Here is a 14243-nt window from a genome sequence, read left to right on the forward strand (position 1 = left end):
CATGGGCCTTTCCTTCAGAGCATATGATACAGTGATGTCCCTGGCTGTGTGAATTGTAAATAGCTCCTAAACTGTGTACAGGTTTAGGAGATATTTTCAATACCTAATAGCTAAGCCTTATTATAGGCTTACCTACTGCTAAAAGTTTGCAGAGAAGGTTTACTTCCTCTTTAAACAAGTTGGGTATAGGTGTCACAAGGGGGTTTGGAGCAGTTTTAAGATTAGTTATTGATATCCCAAAATTCTACTTTCCTACAGCACTGTAATCATGGATGCATCATTAAATATTTTGGTTATTTGCAACCAGTGTAAATACCTGAATTTTGACTGGGTATCTACATCATGCAGAGCTCAGACTGAAAGCAGTCCCAAGGAGCTAGCCTTGTGTGAGGTCGTGAAAGGAGCATTCTGTGCCATTTATCCTCTGTCTAGTCACATGGCGGGGTGAGGAGGAGGCATGAAGGAGAAAGATCAGGTCCCCTCAGCTGCCAAGACAGAACTGTGCTTTGTGGCAGAGTTGTGCAAAATAAAGTGTCCTTATGTTTATCTGTGTATTTAACAGTTTTAGAGTTCAGTTTTCATTAAAAGAAAAGTGCAGGTTTACAGAAAACATACATACTACCTAGATGGCTGCAGCATCGATCCCCGGCCAGCTCTACACTGAGAACTGAGCGATTCTTCGGCTCTCGGTGGTGTGCAGGGGGCTGAGCAGCTGGCTCAGGCTCTCGGTGGTGTGCAGGGGGCTGAGCAGCTGGCTCAGGCTCTCGGTGGTGTGCAGGGGGCTGAGCAGCTGGCTCAGGCTCTCGGTGGTGTGCAGGGGGCTGAGCAGCTGGCTCAGGCTCTCGGTGGTGTGCAGGGGGCTGAGCCAGCTACCAGTCAGGCATCTGGATGGGTCCCAACATTTTTTTCGGGATCACTCTGTCAGCCTATAGTGGGTTGAAACTGGGACACAGGCATGCAGAACTCCTTTCACTCATAAGGGAGAAGCTTTGACCATACTTCTTAAATTTTTGGTCTTAATACATATTTTTGCATGCATTTTCTCCCCCCCCCCCCGCCATAGCTCAGCAGAAAGGCACTTCAAAAGCCCCCCCCCCCCCTTTTTTTTTCTTGCCGTATGCATCGGAAGATGAATTCATGTTCTCATTTTGCCAACCGCTTTAAGCTTTGGTTGGTTCTCCCTGTGATCTGATGATTGACACAGAAGCAAGGTAGGCTTGTTTCTCTTCTTGAAAACCTTTTCAGATCCAGTGTGAAATCTCCAATTAGACTCCAGTTGTTTAACACACTCATGGAGCTAACAGGCCTCTGGGGCCGAGAGGGATTATAAACCTTTCCTCACCTGCTCTCCGCAGATCAGCCTTGACATTTTTCACCTATCGGGGGATGTGGGCTTCTGTTGTCAAAGCCAACGGTGTTCTATAATTGAGGGCACAACTGAGTCCAGGCAATTTTCATGCAAATATCTTTAATGCAGTATTGCCTGCAGCACAGCGATTGCTTAATAGGCTGGTTCAACACTGCAAGTCGGTACAGAATCATTTTTTTTTTCTAGAGTAGCTGATGTCAGGATTCGTTTTATGGGATACAAAGGAATGGCTTTGACTTGATGGACTTGTAGAGTTCACACCGCTCCAGGCATGCAATCCCATGAATCACCTGCCCCACTCCCAGGCATACAGGTGCTGTCTCTACAACCTGCAGACAATCAAGGAAAATTTGCTGGACAGCCGCACACCTTTGAAAATAGTGGATAGGATATTACCGAACTACCAAAGAGGAGGGGGGGGGGAGAAGGGGGAGGGGAGGAGAAAAATAGGAAGGGAATACTGCTGCAGCACTGAAGGTGTATCAAACCCAAAAATGTTGTATAAATAAGTAGTGCAGCGCAGCACTACTTATTTATTACAGCCGCACACCTTTATTGTATAAAGTAAAATTCAAACGGTCAATCCATGGGTAAGATGGGTACAGCAGACGGCAGCTAACGTATTTCACACATTAAGCTTCATTTCCATGGACGTTTTTACAGACACTTTTTTTAGCATTTTTTACAGCTTAAAAACGCCTGTCTGTGTTTTTTTTTTTTTGAGCTGGAGCTCAAAAACGCAGCGGTAGCGCTTTTGAGAGTTTTTGAGCGTTTTTTAACGTCTGGCGTTTTTACAGCTCTAACGCTGGCGCTTCAGAACGCACTGGTCCTGGGTTTTTTTTTGCAGCTTAAAAACGGCTCAGCCATCTACAGCTCAAAAACGTCATGGTGGGCATGAGGCCATAGACCAACATGGAGAGTCGTTTTTAAGCACTTAAGCCCCGGACCAATATGCTGCTAAATGCCCAAAGGCGTTTTTAGAATTCTGCACTGCGTCGCTTTAACAGACAGTCGTGCGACGTGGCTCCCAAACAAAATTTGCATCCTTTTCTTCCCACAAATAGAGCTTTCTTTTGATGGTATTTGATTGCCTCTGCGATATTTTTATTTTTATTTTTTGCGCTATAAACAAAAATAGAGCGTAATTTTTGATAATATTTTTTACTTTTTGTTATAAGAAAAATCGAATAAACTAAATTTTAGTCAAAAATTTAGGCCAAAATGTATTCAATATAAAAAAAAAATTAGCTACCTAGCGGCAACAGTGACACTAATACAGCGATCAGAAAACCGATCGCTTAGTGACACTGGCAATAGGGGGTAAAAGGGTTAACTAGGGCGGTGATCAAGGGGTTAAACCTTTATTAGGGGGGGGTACGGGGCTACCCTGGACCCAACACTAACTGCCTGTCACACTAATTGTCACACTGACACTAAATGCAGTGATCAGTAAATATATGATCACTGCAATCAGTGACACTGTGACAGGGGGCTGGGGGGGGTGATCGGAAGGGGTTAAGTGTGCCTATGTGTACTGGTGTCAGTGTAGTGTTGGTGCCACTTACTGTGATGTCTTCTCTCCTCTCGTCGGATTGAAAATACCGCCAAGAGGAGAGCTGACATCACTTCCTCTGCCAGTGTTTACATTACACAGGCAGAGGAAGTCACACGGCGGGGGGTTGCCGGATTGGCTGGGACCGATCACGAGGGGGCCGACAAAAACGAACAGCCGCCCCCTCATCACGGATCGCTCCCGAAGGTAAGACGCATGTAGCGGGGGGGTCCCGATCGGACCCCTGACCCGCAAGAAGGCAGGGACGTACATGTACGCCCATATGCCTGTAAGTGCCATTCTGTGGACGTACATATAAATGTGGCGGGCGTTAAGTGGTTAAGCTGCAAAAAACGCTCAGAAAAGTGGCTGTAAAAACGTCCATGGAAATGAAACCTTATAGGTACTTAATCATAACTGATAAAGCACCTATAACTGTGTGAAATGGGTATCCAGTAAAACTAAATAGCTTCTCGAATTTTTTTTTCCTTTTTTTAACTTTATACATTAAAGGTGTTACTTCAGAGTGCGGCCATCCAGCTATTTTTTCTTGATTGTCTTAATGGACTTCTAGTTTAAGGAGTAACTTTACTGCATGCTATTTGTGTATCAACAGACCTATTATACTTACAGAATTTTATATAAGCAAAAGCAAAGGTTTTTTATTTTATTTTATTTTTATTCTGCGACATCCATAGTCTACAAATAGTCTTAAATTGACCATACATAGAACAAATTCTGTCTGGTTCCTAATGAACCACCCCAAATTTGTTCTGTGGGTGTCCCTTTCAGCTTCCTTCCATCCATTGTCATTTGAAGGAGCCGGGAGGGAAATTATTTGCCCAACGGCGCCACCATCCAATCAGATGCAGGTATTTTGTCAGAGTACAATAGCCACATGGGAGATTCATCCATCCGTCCTGTTTTCCATGGATGGCGGGATCTGTTAATTTTTTTTTACAGCTTTACACACATGGAAGAATTTAGAGCTACAGGTGACAACTTCTTTTTATCAGATCATAGCTTCCAATTAAGGTAAAGAGACAGACTTGGCATGCTTCAACTGATCAATAATCCAGTATTGGATTTAAATATTGGTTCATTTGCATATTAGAAGTTCTTGTAGCCTTAAGCCGGCCACAGAGTGTTCAAATCTTGGCTGGTTCAGCAAGGACTGTCCGAAATTTGAACAATGCATGGGCAGGTTGGATGTACCCAAGTTTATCAATCAACTTGGGTAGATTTTACATGGGATTATTGTGAGCAGCTTTTTTTTTCTTTTTTAGCCACTAGCAGTAATCTCTGTGTTCTCTTGGCGGGGACAGCTCCCTGTGCCGACACCATCCCCCTCCCAGCGGGAAGACACAATGGCTACACTGTAGAGATTCCCCATCAACACAGCCAGTGGTTGCAGGAAAGAAAATCGATTTGTCTATGGCTGCCTTTAGAAGGGCAAATTTGTTGGTTTAATTTGAGGTTTAATCATTTCTGGCCTCCAAAATTTCAAGTGTTTGTTTTTTAGACTAGAAACCTTTACAAATCTATGGAAGGAAGAAATGTGAACCATGAATTTCTAGTCCTGAAGCATACAGAAATGTGGGCCACTAAAGGCTTGTGAATGCGATTCTTTTTAATGTGTGAAACATCAAAGCTTCATAAGTGGTACTCTGATGCCGTTTAATTTCCTCATAATCTTTCCTAATCCCTCTGATTCTACAGAAGAGAACAACAAAAATATTGTGCAAGCTTTGAAGGCGGGTGTGCTTTTATGAACGCGTCTTTTCTGGCTAAAATAGATGTCCTTAAAATGCTGCTAGATCGCCAAATAATTTTTTGCAAGTGTTTAAAAGTATTTTGTGATTTTTGAAAGAATGTTCACAGCTAAAGTGGAATTTTAATGGAAACTCTTTCATCATCTTTGCACACATCGGAGACGGTGTCCGTCCTCATTCATTCAGCTGTGTGAATTCGAGCGTTAGCTGGCTAAGGTGGAGAGGCAGGGTGTCATGATCTGCACCTCAGCCAATCCGAGGAAGACTTGTATTCATTGATAAAATACAAGGCTTCCTGTTAATGGCCCAAGCAAATTATTTAAAGTGATGGCAAAGCTTTAATTGGACTTTAAAGGGGTTGTAAAGGATCCGATATTTAAAAAAAAAACAAAAAAAATTATACTTGCCTCCACTGTGCAGTTCGTTTTGCACAGTGTCCCCGATCGTCCTCTTCTGGGGTCCCACAGCGGCTCCTCCCCGCAAGAGACCAACCCCTCTGGGAAGCTGTCTCCTGAGGGGGTTACCTTGCAGGCGCGCTCCCGTGCCATACAATCGGCGTCCTTAAATGCCAATTGTATAACTCTGCCCTGGCTGCCCCGTCATTGGATTTGATTGACGGCAGCAGGAGCCAATAGCTGTGCTGCTATTAATCATCCAATGAAGAGCCGACAAGACCTGGGTTTTGGATACAATTTAATACATTATGAGAGCAGGCAGGGTCCTTCCTCTGAGTCATTCAGCTGTGGGAAAACCTGAGATCTTGCTGTTTAGGTCTGTGCAGCTCGGCAATAACCAGAGGCAACATAAAGTAGGCTGTTAACGTATATGCAGCATTTTATATTTGCCTGACGAGCTTTAATACTGATTGCTTCAATAGATAGATAGATAGCTATATCTCTATCTATCAATCAATTACATTAAAGGGGTTTTCCATCAATTTTTTAAGTTTATTAAAAGTCAGCAGCTACAAAAAGTGTAGCTGCTGGCTTTTAATAAACTGACACTTACCTGCTCCAGCGACGCGCAGGCCGGGGCTCCGCTCCTCTCCCCCCCCCCCCCCCTCCCCGGCCGGCGTCTTCATTGTCACTGTGGGCACCCGGCCATGACGGCTTTCGGCTTCATGGCCGGGCACCCACTGCGCATGCGTGAGCGGCGCCATCCAATTGGACAGGCGCTCGCCTACAGGGAGGGGCTGTGAAAAGGCGATTTAAGCTAATCGCCTTTCCAGCCCCTCGGCGGAAGGAGGAAGTGGGACAGGAAGTCCCCTTCTCCTGAAGCCCCCACTCCCCCCCCAAAAAAAATTACATGCCAAATGTGGACTGTAAGGGGGCGCGAGGAGTGGGTTAAGAGGAAGTTCAATTTTTAGGTGTAACTCCTCTAAGTAATTTTGCACATGTTGAAGGTAACAATCATGTGACCAGGCATCAGCCAAGTTTTTGTTTTGACTGTACAGAAAGGCAATTTGGTGAGTATGCAAGGTGGAGACACGCAGGGCTATATTAGGCATTGTTATAATTTGATTTCCACTTGGCTTCTGAGCCCTACAGGAAATAGTATTTCAGATATACAAATGATTTCTAAAAATAATCAGTAGATGAATGGATGTGCTAATGCTACCCACTGTTCTATGACCAGCATGTGACTGTAAGGGAGGTGTCCCCTGTTTTGTAAGAACAAAGCTATTTGCGTGTCTCTTCCCATGTGATCTACTCCCTGTTTTATAATCTGCAGGAACATTGCCCATTCCGATAAATTATACATGGTATCCTCTTTTCCAGATGGAGCAAATGAAAACAAAAAATCTGAATGTTCTAACAGCTGAAATGCACGTGATAATAAAGTTCAGTGCGCTAAAGCGTTTCCTTTATTTTTAATATACAAGGACAGGTCTTGGATCTCTGTAAGCTTCTTTCCTTATATTTAGAATTGGCCACTAAAAGGAAACCAACATTTTTGCCTTTCCTACCTGTGAATTTATTCCTGGCAAATGCCATATTTTTTTTTTTTTTCTTTAATCATGAACATTCAGATGAGCCCAGAATTCTTGGACTGGCCCCAGATTTGAGGGGGTCAAGCTCCATGAAGCATTCCAAAACCCTCATACATAATGTTCCCAAAACAAACCTTTTTGTTTTATCAATTGGGCTACAATCCACCCCCTCTTATTCACAAAGGCATTTCTTTTGAAATATACATTTTTGGGATTTTGCTGCATATTTATTTCTACAAAGGGACTTTTATGGAATTGACAAAATAACGGAGCCATAATGTCATTTTTTTATTTTTTGCCTGTCTTGTGAGGGTCAGTCATGGGGGTGAGTCTTGTGATATGTACAATGTGATGTTAGGCACATGCTTTTTCACAATCTGTTTAGAAAAAAAAAAAAAAATCCTAGCCATAAAAAATATGAATATGTGCACTTAGTTCCTAGTTCAGGAATTGAGGGGAATCGTTGGGGAATGAGTTCTTTTTTAATTTGAGTCTGCCTAGAAATTAGAGCTGCACGATTAATCGCAGAGAGAATCTCGATTCTCCCCGCGGGATGACCTGCGATTCTTCTGTTTCACGGCCGGTGTATTGTCACATTCTGCTGCCTATCGTAGAATGCTGCGGAAGTCACGCGGCGGACAACTGCGCATGCGCAATGCGTTCCAACCGCAAGTGCGATGCGTTCCACAGGATTTACGACACTACCCTTCAGTGAACCCATCATAATTTGTCACGGAAGTGACGTATTACCATAGACGGAGCGGGGGGAGAGAGAGACACATTCAGAGCGACAGAAATAGAGATATAGAGATACATTCAGAGCGAGAGAGGGATACAGATATAGAGATACTGAGAGAGAACCGGGGCTCAGGGAGGGGATTACCTCCCCTATATAAAATATATGTTCTCTCTCTCGCTCTGAATGTATCTCTATATCTCTATTTTTCTCTCGCTCTGAATGTATCTCTATATCTCTATTTTTCTCTCGCTCTGAATGTCTCTCTCTCTCTCTCTCCCCGCGCTCCGTGTATGGTAATACGTCACTTCCGTGACAAATTGTGATGGGTTCACTGAAGGCTAGTGTCGTAAATCATGTGGAACGCATCGCATTTGCCGTTGGAGTGCATTGCGCATGCGCAGTTGGCCGCCACGTGACTTCCGCAGCATTCTGCGATAGGGAGCAGAATATGACAACACACTGGCTCCACGTAACCAGCGTGGAACGCAAATGGCCCCGATATCGGAACCGACGTCAGCCTGCGCCGCTGGATGGATGCCTGGGCTTCTCTTGCAGATCTGTACAACTGTAGTGTGTATCCATGCACCACCCAACGGTTGCTGGCGGTACTGCTTCTGATGTATAAAAAAGAGACCAGTGATATGTCTATAATGTTAAAGACCATATAACTCCTATGAAAAAAGCAGAATCAAAGTTTGATTCTGCTTTTTTCATAGGAGTTATATGATCTTTAACATTATAGACCTATCACTGGTCTGTTTTTGATATATTCATATTTTCAGATAAATCCGATTTATATGAAAATATTTTATATTTTGTGTAATATATGCACCCTCCCTCTGATCCTTTTTATAGGAGTGGATAATACCTTCAAGCAAGCCTTCTGTGTACAAGCTATTTTTCTTTTTTTATGGAAGTGTCATCAGAAGGGATCCTAATACTAATGAATGCTCATTACATTTTGTACCCTAAAGCCTAACATTACAGTACAGTCCACCCGAAGGTTAAAGCGGTATTAAACCCCAAATCAAAACATTTTTATGTATTGCCAATCATTAAATGCGGTGGCTGCATTTTTTTGTTTCGTTTTAGGCTTTTCCCCTTGGTTTTCACCTGGTGATCTGGCCTGTAGCACACCTGTATTAGAGTGCCTCCACTCTGTATAAACCAGACCAAGTTTTTGTTCGATCTCCCCATACGAATTAGCCAGGGTCTGACGGGTCCCTCCCTACTCGGTAAGCAGAGATGGGGGTGTCAACTGCCGGCTCAGCGGAGATCAACGTAGCGATCTCCCGCTTAGCTGGCGGACTCTGCTGAGCAGATCCGCCCAGTGTGAAAGGTGCCCAAGAGTGTGGGAGGAAACTAAAGTACCCGGAGGAAACCCATGCAGGCACAGGGAGAACATACAAACTTTAGGCAGTAAGTGCTGTGATTGGGATTCTAACCGATGGTCCTAGTGCTGCTAGGTGGGTGCTAACCACTAAAGTCTGGTACACCCTAATAGTTTTCTGCTGTGTTAAATAAAAAAATGGCAGCTCCACTGAGCTGTTGTGTTCTAAGAGGGGAACGGCCACCTGCCAGAACACTCCAATAATTGCTCTCAGCCAATGAATGAGTGCTTACAGGAGCCGGTGGGCTGCTGGTTTTCCAGCATGCTTGTCAGACAGAAGCTGGCCAAATGTCACGCGGCGGTCGGTAAGCCTCAGGGAGCGATCCGGGATGAGGCCGCGGCTATTCGTTTCTAGCCGCCCCCTCGCGATCGCTCCCCGGAGCTGAAGAACGGGGAGAGCCGTATGTAAACACGGCTTCCGCGTGCTTCACTGTGGCAGGTGCATCGATCGAGTCATCCCTTTTTATAGGGAGACTCGATCGATGACGTCAGACCTACAGCCACACCCCCCTACAGTTGTAAACACACACTAGATGAACCCTAACTCCTACAGCGCCCCCTGTGGTTAACTCCCAAACTGCAACTGTCATTTTCACAATAAGCAATGCAATTTAAATGCATTTTTTGCTGTGAAAATGACAATGGTCCCAAAAATGTGTCAAAATTGTCCGAAGTGTCCGCCATAATGTCGCAGTCACGAAAAAATCGCTGATCGCCGCCATTAGTAGTAAAAAATAAAAATGTAATAAAACTATCCCCTATTTTGTAAACGCTGTAAATTTTGCGCAAACCAATCGATAAACGCTTATTGCGATTTTTTTACGTATTCTACCTATTTTTGGTAAATAAATATCGGCCTAAACTGAGGAAAAAATAAAATTTTATATATGTTTTTGGGGGATATTTATTATAGCAAAAAGTAAAAAATATTGCATTTTTTTTTCAAAATTGTCGCTCTATTTTTGTTTATAGCGCAAAAAATAAAAACCGCAGAGGTGATCAAATACCGCCAAAAGAAAGCTCTATTTGTGGGAAAAAAAGGACGTCAATTTTGTTTGGGAGCCACGTCGCACGGCCGCGCAATTGTCAGTTAAAGCGACACAGTGCCGAATCGCAAAACCTGGCCTGGGCATTTAGCTGCCTAAAGGTCCGGGGCTTAAGTGGTTAAAGAAAGACAAGTCATTTCTGACCTAAGAATTGTCCCTGATCCAGAGCAAGCATCCACCCAAAGAATACTTCTTTGTGTTAGTGACTCTTAGGACTGATGCACACTGGACATTAAAAACGCCTGTAGTGTAGAATGAGGTTTTTTTTCTGCGTTTTTTGCAGTAGCATTTTTCAGCATTTTAGCAAAACTACACTCCCACTATGGCTTATGGCTCAAAAAAATCGCTGTTATAGCATTTTTACAGATGAAAAACTTCTTCAACCTCACTAGTTCTGGGGCTTTTTCTTAGCCAGAAAACGCCCCTGACAAAAAAAGCTGATAAAAGCCTGTGTGCATGTACACCTAGGATAACATGGCTGCAGAAAAATAACACCTGAAGCCAAAAACAGCAGCTGTACAAACATCCAGTGTGCATGATGCCTTAAGTATTGAAGCCAATCATCGTGAAAACCAGCAAACTTAATTTTTTTTCAATCAACATATTTCTGTCATGACAGCTTTTTCTTTTAAAAGATTGTGACAAGTGGGGTTGGGATCTTAAAGTCAATCTGTATTTTGCCCAAGGTTCAAACCAATGCCCATTTCCTCAGCAGCACATGCTCTACTTTTCTCTTCCCCCTACTCCTTTCATTTTCAGGAGCTAGAAAAATAACTCTGGTAAAGCTTAGAGTTTTGGTAGTTTGGAGCTTACACAGGGTTGATCCCATTTCCTGGAAGTGCCAGGTATTTCTCTGTACTATCAGATGAGCCTGTCTTTCCCTGCACGGGCAAAGCATGGTAAATGCCAAGATTTTGGTACTGGAGCTGCTGCAAGATTGCCACAAAAAATATCAGTTTGGGTGGACTGACATTTTAAAATAAAATCTAAATTGAGCATCTTTACCTCCTTACCGTGTGTTTTTTATTTTTATTTTTTCATATTTTATTTCAAAAGCCCTTTCCAATTTAAATTACATTTTTTTCCCCCAAGCAGTCGGTAGTTTTAAAATGTATACGTTCATGCTGGAAATCCTCCTCCTGCGTATCTTGTGGGGCGTTTCGCCACCCATAATGCCAGTTTAGAGCTGATAGTCTATTAGGATAAAGGATTCTATGAAACGTTGATAATTTTGTCCTTTGTTTACATGCAGCAAGGAGTTATGGGAGAAGACGAGGTAATCAATTTATCTATTTATTTCTAAAGCTGAATTAACAATTGTTCTACTTGATCAATTCTATTTTTTCCCCTCCCTTTCCTTCAATCGAAATTCCCTAGACAAGACTTCTATAAATCGTATGCCTCTATTAACATACAGATTGGTTACTAATAGAATGTTTTATCAACTCTGTTTCTTAAACATTTGATTATACTTTATTTTGTTTCATGTCAAATGGTTTACCTTTGTGATTCTCCATTGTAATGTTGAATTTGTATAGATATATTATGAATTCAGTCTTGATTATCAGTGTATTTACGTATGTGCCATGATTATAGCAGAGTGATGCGAGAGACTGCAGAAATGGGATCTTTTATTATGCTGCTTCTTCCATTAAAATCACAAATAAACGTATTGCTTCCAACAGGGCGTAACTAAAATCCACAGTGACCTGGCACAGATTGTGTTCCTTTTATTTACATAGCATTAACCCTACTCACAGCTCCTATCCAAGTGCATGGAGCAAACGCAGTAGAGTTTATAGTCTAATGCTCTTGAAAAGAACCTGTCGGGTTAGGTACAGTGGATATACAAAGTATACACACCCCTGTTAAAATGTCAGGTTTCGGTGATGTAAAAAATTGAAACAAAGATTAATAATTTCAGAGCTTTTTCCACCTTTTTAATGTGACCTATAAACTGTACAACTCGGTTGAACAACAAACTGAAATCTTTTAGGTGGAGGAAAGTAAAAATATAATCAAAAATAATATGGTTGCTCAAGGGTCCATTCACACAGGGGCGGCACGACTTTGGGGGCGACTCGGCAAGGCGACCTGAAGACTTCAGAGGCGACTTGCAAAATGGCTTCTTTATAGAAGTCAATGCAAGTTGCCTCGAGTCGCCCCCAAAGTCGTACAAGAACCTTTTTCTAAGTCAGAGCGACTTGTGTTGCGCCTATTAGAGCAGAGCAGGACGCAACTTGTCAGGCGGCTGTCGTCCCTGACGAGTCGCCCCTGTGTGAATGGGCTCTAAGTGTGCACATCCTTACACAAATACTTTGTTTAAGCACCTTTTTGATTTTTTTTTTTTTTACAGCACTCAGGTGTTTTTGGGTATGAGTCTATATTATCATGGCACATATTAACGTGTCAATATTTGCCCACTCTTCTTTGCAAAAACACTCTATCTGTCAGTTGAGAGGGTATCCCCTGTGCACAGCCCTCTTCGGATCCCCTCAGATATTCAATAAAATTCAGGTCTGGGCTCTGGCTGGGCCATTCCAAAACTTAAAACCTTTTCTGGTAAAGCCATTCCTTTGTTGATTTGGATGTATGATTTGGGTCGTTGGCATGCTGAAAGATGAAGTTCCTCTTCATGTTCAGCTTTCTAGCAGAGCCTGAAGGTTTTGTGCCAATGTTGACATGTATTTGAAACTGTTTAGAATTCCCTCTACCTTGACTAAGGCGCCTGTTCCAGCTGAAGAAAAATGGCCCCAAAGCATGATGCTGCCACCACCATGCTTCACTGTGTGTATGGTGTTCTTTTGGTGATGTGCAGTGTTTTTACACCAAACGTTTTTTTAGGAATTGTGGCCAAAAAGTCATCAGACCATAACACATTTTTCCACATGTGAAGAATACGGGAGATTGTTGTCACATGTACCACACAGCCAGTACTTGCCAGATATTCCTGCAGCTCCTTTATTGTAGCTGTAGGCCTCTTGGCAGCCTCCTTGACCAGTTTTCTTCTCGTCTTTTCATCAATTTCGGAGGGAGGTCCAGTTCTTGGTAATGTCACTTTTGTGCCATATTTTCTCCACTTGATGACCGTCTTCCCTGTGTTCCATGGTATATCTAATGCCTTGGAAAGTCTTTTGTATCCTTCTGACCTTTTAACAATGAGATCCCTCTGATGCTTTGGAAGCTCTCTGCAGACCATGGCTTTTGCTGAAGGATGCAACAAAGTAAATGTCAAAGTTTATAGGTCAATTATTAAAGGTGGAAACATTTCTGAAATTTGTCATTTTTTTTACATCGCAGAAACCTGACATTTTAGTAGACGCTTCATATCCACTGTATATGGAAGCCGCCATCAAACTTTTTCCCAAAGTATAAATCCAGCACTGAGTGAGTGAGAAACTTGTATTGCGCAACACATGCAAACTGAATCGCCTCTGGGCGCTTGGTATCCATTCCCTGGGCCCTCAGAAGAGATGGGTCTTGATCTTTCTCCTGAAGGCCAGGTGGTTTACCTCCAATCGGATGGTGGTTGGTAGAGCGTTCCATAGTCTGGGTCCTTGGACCGCAAATCTTCGTTCTCCTTTGGACTTGTATCTGGCTTCGGGTATCTGGAGTAGATTTTGGTTGGTGGATCGCAGAATGCGATTGGTGTTGTGAGCTTTTAGTTTCTCGCATAGATATTGGGGCGCATTTCCCAGAATACACTTATGCGTTAGACAGAGTGCTTTGAAAGTAATTCTGTCTTTTATGGGCAACCAATGAAGGGATCTCAACGAAGGCGAGATTGATTCCCATGTTTTTTTTCCAGTCACAAGTCGAGCGCTGTCATCCCTGTCCATGCATTACCACTTGGTGAGTCATTGGCCTTGAACAAGCTTTATCAGTACAGTTTTTCTGCTTGCACAGGCCTAACCCAACCAGCAATAGCGGCTCCCACAGTTTTTTTTTTTTGATGAATTGGTTTCAACCAATCATAAATAAATCCCCAGAAATTTGGTTTGTTCAATAAAGTAATGGTGATCTGAATAGAAATGTATCCACCCTCCCCCCAACTAACCTACCATTCAAATCTCTGATAGCAGATCGGTTAAAGATGACCAATTGATGGTATAGGCAAAGCCACGGGTTTAGCCACACTGCGAATCCCAGCAGTAAGAATCTACTGATGCCTGCGGCTGGGATTGACCGCTGTGTGCGCATGGCAGTGGCCGCCAAACTCGTACACTGCAATGTTGGCCGACAGCTGCAGCTATTGGTGAATGTTTCCACAACCAGCAATCACCCCTTTGAGTGCATTCACATGTGATCACCACAGGTAATCACTGGCTGTGCGAACCTTCATGAATAGCAGTGGCTGATGACGGCCTGTAACTGCACTGTACAGG

The 14243-nt window shown here is 43.1% G+C and overlaps 1 protein-coding gene across 8 annotated transcripts in view; it reads left to right on the top strand.

Moving 5' to 3' along the window:
- The window catches only part of CPEB2 (cytoplasmic polyadenylation element binding protein 2), a 155025-nt gene that overhangs the window by 112519 nt on the left and 28263 nt on the right, over positions 1–14243 (top strand). For 4 of the 8 annotated variants that reach the window (XM_040335445.1, XM_040335446.1, XM_040335439.1 and 1 more), the window contains one exon: positions 11111–11134. The exons of the other annotated variants lie outside the window; for them this stretch is intronic. In XM_040335445.1, coding sequence (XP_040191379.1) covers positions 11111–11134 — 24 coding nt within the window. The remainder of the gene's footprint in view (positions 1–11110; positions 11135–14243) is intronic. 8 annotated transcript variants of the gene reach the window in all.

Source organism: Rana temporaria, chromosome 1 (assembly GCF_905171775.1).
Source record: "Rana temporaria chromosome 1, aRanTem1.1, whole genome shotgun sequence".
In the NCBI taxonomy this organism is placed as follows: Eukaryota; Metazoa; Chordata; class Amphibia; order Anura; family Ranidae; genus Rana; species Rana temporaria.